The 7,957-nt window shown below is 35.6% G+C and overlaps 2 protein-coding genes across 2 annotated transcripts; both read right to left on the reverse strand.

Annotated features, from left to right (window-relative positions):
* Window positions 1-1,042: 1,042 nt before the first annotated feature.
* Window positions 1,043-2,299, reverse strand: LOC116143889 (UPF0481 protein At3g47200-like). Its single transcript, XM_031429337.1, has 2 exons — window positions 2,168-2,299; window positions 1,043-1,591 (listed from the first exon to the last, which is right to left on the reverse strand). Exons 1-2 carry the CDS (start codon window positions 2,297-2,299, stop codon window positions 1,043-1,045), a joined length of 681 nt encoding a protein of 226 aa, XP_031285197.1.
* A 2,658-nt stretch (window positions 2,300-4,957) lies between these two features.
* Window positions 4,958-6,933, reverse strand: LOC116143891 (UPF0481 protein At3g47200-like). The gene is made up of 2 exons (XM_031429339.1): window positions 6,881-6,933; window positions 4,958-6,358 (listed from the first exon to the last, which is right to left on the reverse strand). Exon 2 carries the CDS (start codon window positions 6,311-6,313, stop codon window positions 5,027-5,029), a length of 1,287 nt encoding a protein of 428 aa, XP_031285199.1. The 5' UTR covers window positions 6,314-6,358; window positions 6,881-6,933; the 3' UTR covers window positions 4,958-5,026.
* Between the last annotated feature and the right edge of the window lie 1,024 nt (window positions 6,934-7,957).

Below are 7,957 nucleotides of genomic sequence, written 5' to 3' on the forward strand. Positions count from 1 at the left end.
AATATCATGCAGTAAGAGAGGTAGAGCAAAATAGTGAGGTAAAGCTGATTCATTGCAAGGGAGAAGAGCAAGTGGCTGATATAATGACCAAATCCTTAGGCAGATCCAAGTTTGAAGAATTAAGATTCAGACTTGGAGTTTCCAGCAAAAATATCAAGGAGAAGTGTTAAAGTAAATGATATTTTGCTGGAAACTATTTTGCAAATTAGTTTGAATTGTTGGCACTAGATTTGAGCTAAAAAGGGGGTTGTCTATCAAGTGCAGTTTTTGTCTAATTTGGAAATGTAATGTGTGATGTTTTAGGTGAAGACAACCGATGATTAAGGCCAGAATATCTCAATGCAATTTGTGTTAGTTAAGAGTAGTTTAGACTGTATTATATTTAAAGATTATTCTCACTGAAAAGTTGTTATAATAGTGATGCAGTATGTCCATATATCTCTCTGTTTTGTGAATGAAAACACAGTCTTTTGAAAAGTAGTTTTTACACTCTCATTGTTTTAGCTCTCTCATGCACGAAAACCCTTCTTTCTCTTAGCTAATTGAACTCTGAAAAACCTACACTTTTTATCCGGCAACCAATTTTCAATAATCTTTTCTCGAACAAGCAGTTCAACATCTTTCGGAGTATTACAAAGATGATTGATGATAAAAACATAATTGTTAATATAATTATCCACGTAATGACGTTGTTCAAAAGCAATCAAATTCCGAAACAAAGATTCAGTTTCAAGATGAAGTTTTAGCTGTGGAATTTCCAAATTCTCCTTTGTGAATGTTATATCAAATGACTCGTTGCTTTCGCTCTTTTTGAACTTCGCTCCAACTTGGTTGAGTTGGATCACACTTGGTACAATTACAACTTTTCTTTTCTTTGGACGTGGAGCCGATTTAACTAATGGTAGATGACAAGTTCTTATAAAGTCAGTGAAATGTTTCACTTCCACGTTATTGTTCTCGAACTTCTTTAATTTGTCATTTACTGCTTCTAAACTCTTGAAAAATTCATATGTAAGCTCGATGATTGGTTTCCAATTCTTCACTAATTCAGAGATAGTCTCCAGGTTAAAAATATCCTGAAGAATGGAATCTGATTCTCAAGCAACCACATTTCGTACCATATATCTTCTATAAAAAATGGCTTTTCAAATATATGGTCTTCTTGGTTTTCTAAATCTCGGAACTGAGACCTCAATAACACTTCAATGATAAACGTTGCATCCACCAAGATCATTTCCACAAATTCCTCACGATCAAGTTCTATTTCTTCAGCATAACAACTACGTAATTGTTGTTCCTTTTCTGTGATTAAGTTGAGCAGATCGTCCAATTTTGCACCAGTCCGTTCAAGGAACTCTTTCAGGTACCTCTGTTTTTCTTTTTCCATGGATTTTAAGTGTTGTTTCCCATGGTGAAGAGGGCCGATGGAGACTACTTGAGGTGCATAAGCTTTTTCATTTTCTTGGCGTAGACGCTGTGGAACTCTATAGATATAACAGTTTGAGGAACGGGGCAATGGTGGCAGCTCTTCTAACTTTGCTTTCAAAGATTTTCGTGGCTTTAGTCTTGCATCAATATTGGTTTCTTTCACCTAGTTCCTTACCTTAATGAGCATGGTATAGTGTTTAGGCATCTTGTCCACACACTCATCAACAAAATGAGAGAGTTAAGAGAAAACATAGGCAATTAGTTGAATAGGGACTCACCTTACTTGCTCAAGCTCACATGCCTCTCAAATATTGGTGGTTTGCTTTCCATATTGCTGCTTACTTAACAAACAGATTACCTTCTCCTATTACGTCCCATCAATTCCCTTTTCAGGTTTTATTTCACAAACCTCCAAATCACTCTATTATTAAAGTCTTTGGCTAGGCAGTGTATCCATTCTCGAGACCATATAGTCAGCATAAATTTAATTTTCATACTGCTCAGTGCACATTTGTTGGTTTTAGTTTGCATCATAAAGGGTATTAATGTCTAGATTCTAATGGTAAGTTGTATGTCTATCAAAGTGCTAAGTTTAATGAATCTACCTTTCCCTTTTTAAGCACATTGTCACCTTCTACAGCTTCTTCTTCTTAGTCTACCTTACCTCCTACAATCTTGATAGATTCTGATCAAACACTTAATGTTTGGCACATTCCTTACTCTGCTTCAATCAACTCACAATGTAATTCTCATTCTTCTCAATGTCAATCCTCTCCTTGTTCTTCAGCATCTGATCAGATGCCTTTCCAAAATTCCAAGAATCCTTCTCTATCTTTATCTTCACATGATCAGGATCATTTAGTAGTGTCATCTTCATCTAGACACAACATTGCTAAACTTTCTCCTTTGTCCACTGCACATCGTATGACACTGTCCCTCTTATGTTGGACATATCTGTTGATTCCCCTTCACCTCATCCTTCAAACATACATCCAATGATTACACGAGCTAAAGCCAAGGTTCATAATTCTGTTTTGGTCACTCCATCTACCCTTAACACCATTGAACTAGCAACCACATTAGAAGCTCTCACACATCCATCCTGGAAGCTGTTATGCAAGCTGAGTTTGATGCTTTGCTTTCTAACCAAACTTGGCATTTGGTTCCTATTACTCCAGATATGCATCTAGTAGGTTGTAAATGGGTTTTTAAAGTGAAACACAATTCAGATAGCTCAATTCAGAGGTTTAAGGCCCGATTGGTGGCCAAAGGTTTTCAACAAATCCCTGGCATAGATTATATGGAAACCTTTAGCCTTGTAGTGAAATCTCCCACCATTAGAGCTATCCTAAGCTTAGTAGTTCAATTTGATAGGGATATCCAACAAGTAGATGTGAATAATGCCTTTTTAAATGGCGAGTTAACTAAAACAGTGCATATGATTCAACCTGAAGGTTTTGTGAGTGATCAATATCCTCATCATGTGTGCAAGTTAAACAAAGCTCTCTATGGCCTTAAACAAGCCGCTAGAGCCTGGTTCGATAAGCTAAAAAAGGCATTCTTGAGTTGGGGTTTTGTTAATTCCATTGTAGATTCTAGTTTGTTTATCTACTTTGATAAAGGAAACTGTTGACAAGTTACATCAACAGTTTGCTCTCAAAATCCTAGGTTCATTAAAGTACTTTTTGGGATTTGAAGTCACTCGAGATGAAGTAGGTCTCCACATGAATTAGGCCAAATATGCAAAAGGTTTGCTTGTCAAAACTAGAATGATGGACTCTAAATCCTGTCCCACACCAATGTCTGTTGGGACAAAGTTGACCTTTGAAGATAGTAAGGTACATGATAATCTAGCAATGTATAGGAGCACAATTGGTGCTCTTCAATATCTAACTCTGACCAGGCTTGACATAGCTTACTCTGTGAATAAGCTAAGTCAGTTTTTTAGGGCCCCTACTCGACTACATTGGCGGGCTTGTAAGAGGCTCCTAAGGTATATCAAAGGTACTGTGAATTATGGCCTTCAGTTTAGCAAAATCAATATATTTAAGATGGAATGTTACACTGATGTTGATTGGATCAGTAGTCTTTAGGACAGGAGGTCAACAAGTGGTTGTTGCTTGTTTCTTGGACCAAATCTACTTCAATGGAGCTTTAGGAAGCAAAAAGTTGTCTCTCTGTCATCCACTGAAGCAGAATATAGAGCACTTGCTCAGGGCTCAACTGAGTTGGCTTGATTTAGAAGTCTGTTTTTTGAAATTGGGCTAAACTTGTCTAAAATTTCAATCATCTGGTGTGATAATTAGAGTGCAAGTTCTCTTGCATCCAACCCTATTTTTAACTCCATAACTAGACATATTGAGCTGGATGCTCATTATGTAAGAAAGTAAGTAGTTGCTAATAAACTGAAGATTCAATATGTTCCTACTGAACACCAAAAAGCTGACATTTTTACCAAAGCACTGTCAGTGACCAGGTTTGAACGTCTAAGAGATAAACTTATGGTGCAAGCTCCTGGTGATGGTAAGTTCATTTGATGGTGTTGAATGTTCGTATCTAATGTTACTGAAGTTTAGCTTAGCTTTGAAGTCCTGCTCAGGTGTGAAGTATAGCTCAGGTTTGCTACTGCTGTTATTCAGGTCTGAAGCTCTAGGTGGTGATTTGAAGTCCTGCTTAGATATGAAGTTTAGCTCAAATTTGAAGTCTTGCTCAGGAGTGAAGTTTAAGGGTTGCTACTGCTAGTGTTCAGGTCTGAAGCTTCTAAAAGTTTAATCTTCCCGTAATATTAAGTTTTCAAATATATAAGTAATCTGTATGGAGATCCATTCGGCGATATTGTCTGGAGTTGTTGAGGTTGGTTTGTCATAGAAAACAGAGTCTGTATGGAGGTCCATTTTACGGGAGGATGTTAGTAAGGTAGTCAAAGTGTCTTATGGATGTCCACTTTAAGGGAGGTTGTTAGTAAGACTGATAGTTGACCAACCTTTGACTATACAGTCAATTATTCCAGCTCAGTTAGTTACTCCCAACTTGACTTCAGCTCCGTTTTGTATAAGTAAGAAACACTTGTACATTCTGTCAGTTAGTGAAAATAATAAAATACACCTGAAATTTTGTTTCTAGATTTTTCTCGTTCTCTCTCTCTCTTACTCTCATCCTCTGTTCTAATTTCAGCTCAAAGCTTTACACTCTTTATTCACCCGGTTTGTCTTTCTCTTTTTCTCCAAACTGAAAGATTGAAGAAGAATAAATTAATTTGATTGCATTATTCTGAATCTCAAATTCCTTTACGCTAGTGCATTTACAGGCTAAATGCATCAATATCCTCTTCTAATCTGATTTTTCCTTAACGCAAAAGGTTTACAAATTTTTTTTTTCCTTAGGCAAAAGGTTTACACTAGTGCATTTTTTTTTTCCCTTAGAATGAGTATTTGACTTGTAAAAAAAACAAAAAAAGATTTAACTGGCAAAAATGAAAAAAACTTGATTCAAGTATCAGTAAAATTACAAAACAAATTTAACAGTGCTACGATAAAATAAACAAAAACTAAAACAGGATAACAAAAAAATAAAAAGGGTATTGATGACGAGTCAAGAATCAGCAGTTGTTTGATTGAGACTCCACTTGGATAACAGAAAACACGGCTTGTAAAACTGTGAGCAAAATCAGGAAAATGGCACCAATGACCGAAATGCTAGCCCATGGAGTGTTAAAATAATTCTGTTTCAGATTCGCCCTCCACATGTTGCACCTTGTCTCACGATACTCTTTCAAATCTTTACAAAGCTTTGAAAAATAGAAGTTATGGGGATTGAGAGTAGTCCCTCTTGAAAGGTTATTTATAAGAGTTGATACTCCCTCTTTATCCGGCAGCCAATTCTCAATAATTTGCTTCTGGACAAGTAGTTCCACATCCTTGGGCGTATTCACAAGGTGATGAATGATAAAAACATAATCATTTATATAATTATCAGGGCAATGCCGTTGTTCAAACGCAATCATATTTCGAAACAACGATTCAGTTTCAAGCTGTAGCTTAAGTTGTGGAATTTTCAATGTACCTTTTTCGAATTTTATGTCGAATGACTCCTTGCTTTCGCTCAATTCGAACCTGACTCCAGCTTGATGAAGTTGTGTCACGCTTGGCGCAGTTATAACCTTCTTTTCTCCCGGCGGGTCCGATGGCAGATAAGATGGCAGATGACAAATTCTTAGAAAATCAGTGAAATGTTTCACTTCTTTCTTACAATCAATCAACTTCTGTAATTTTCCGTTTACTGCCTCTAAATCCTCGAAGAATTTGTAAGTAAGATAGATGACTGTTGGATAATCATTCTCAACTGGGATCTTTTCAGCAACTTCGTTTAGGTTAAGAAATTCATCTAGAATAAAGAATGGAAGTTGATTCTCAAGCAACCACATATCGTACCAAATGTCCTGTAGCAAATATGGTTGCTTAAAAATATGATCTTGTTTCTCATTTCGAAGTGTAGAGTAGGTGTTCCTTAACAAGACTTCGATGATGAAGATGGAGTCCACCAGGATCATTTCAACAAATTTTTGGCGATCCATTCGGATTGCTTCAGAATAACAGCTTCGTATTTTGTCTTCTGTATCGACTGTAATTAAGTTAGCAAGCTCCCCCAAGTTTATATGCGTTCGCGCGAGAAACTCTTTCAGGTATCTCTGCTTTTCTTCTTCCATAAATTTTAAGTGTTCTTTGCCATGGTGAAAAGGGCCAATGGAAACTACCTGAGGCGTGTAAGCTCTTTCATTTATGTGACGTAAACGCTCCGGAACTCTGTAGATGCAACAACTCGAGGGGGAGGTGAAGGGTATCAGCTCGAATAACTTATTGTCTAGATCTGTTAGTGTCAGCACCATTTCTTTTTCTTTCCGGACCAGAATTCTCACAAGACGATTTTGTATCTAAGTTAAAAAAGAGGAGAGTTACTAAAAAAATGTACAATAACAGAATAGATTTTGACTATAAATATCATATAATTGAGACCATAATATTACTTACAAAATTCTAAATGGAAGACATACATAGTAAAACAAAATTCAATATTCTGTAGTTTATAATTTACGAGGTATATTTTCTGCAACGTAAAATGCTAACCCTGGACACATCATTATACAATTATATTCTGAAACTAGTACTTCATAGATATATAATTATATCGATCAAGAATTTTAAGATCATGATTCAGACAACCTAATAACAGTTTATAGCAGACTTAATAAGCTTTACATTTTTTTTACATGTTATTATGGGATTTCGAATTTTAACGTCTTTCAATTTTAGTTATCTATATCTGGGTAATTAATTAAAAGCTGGTTAATTTCCTGAAGTACTTTTTTTCCCAACAATAAACTCAATTCTTAATAACACAGATACACAAAGATCAAAATTGTTTGACAAATGAGGGAAATGAAAGTGTAACTTACATGTAAATACTCGGTATCGAAAATCGAAGTGTTTTCGAACTCATAGATGCACCAAGAACCTCTCTCGGAAGTAGTGTGTTTTTTTTCTCTGGCATCAAGCCATCATGAAGTGTTAATTTTTATCTAAATAGAACTTTTATGTTTATATTCCTGCCACCACAGATGATATAGGTACCATCCTTATATTCAATTTTCTAGGTTCTCTTCAACCAATTACTTGCGATTAACACCTTCTTAATTACAAAAATAATTCTATAACAGTAAATTTGTTTAATAAAAAGATTACAAAGACTACCAGAATATACATTTCTTGTAGAGAGAACAACCGCTATGATATCTGAACCCCATCTTAAAAGAAGGACACCAAAAAGCCAATGTTGCTATTAGAGAAGAAAAAATAAAAAGGATATAATATAAAAACATTTCAAGCTTTGTCCTTATCTCATAAGAAACAAACAAATACTTTAGTTTATTCCCAACCAAAGGGAAAGTAAATAATTTTATATACGCAAGTAGCACAAAAAGCATATAAAATTCTTAAATGTTGTCTTAAGCCATTAGCAAACTGATAAAAGCTTGAGCCATTGGATACCTTTTCTGTATTTGAAAACTTAGAAAATCACTACAAGAAAACTGGCATTCTGCGTCTAGCAAAATTAGACGCAGAAAGTCACATTTAGACGCTAAGCCATTTTTAGTGTCTAAATTCGGTTGTCGCCCCCTTAGTTGCAGTAGACTGGTCGCAGATTCATAGCGCGTCTTATGTGGTTTAGACGCAAAAAGTTTTTTTTTTTGGACTATCAAAATAGTCGGCAAATGTTGTTCAAATAGTCCCCCCACTTAGACGCTAAAGGTTGAAGGGTAATTTGGTAAAATTGTATAGTGATAATCAATTAGTTGCAAAATGTTAGTTTTAGTGTCTAATAATTTGTCGCGAATCCCACACAAATTAGACGCCAAAGGTGTAAGGGTAATTTCGTCAAAGGCTTTCGCAACTATTTATTAATAGACGAATGTATTTTTTGTGACCAAACTTTAGTGGTAATTGTAACTTTTAGATGCTGAATGTAGAATCCA

This window comes from Pistacia vera, unplaced genomic scaffold (genome assembly GCF_008641045.1).
Source record: "Pistacia vera cultivar Batoury unplaced genomic scaffold, PisVer_v2 Contig433, whole genome shotgun sequence".
Lineage (NCBI taxonomy): Eukaryota > Viridiplantae > Streptophyta > Magnoliopsida > Sapindales > Anacardiaceae > Pistacia > Pistacia vera.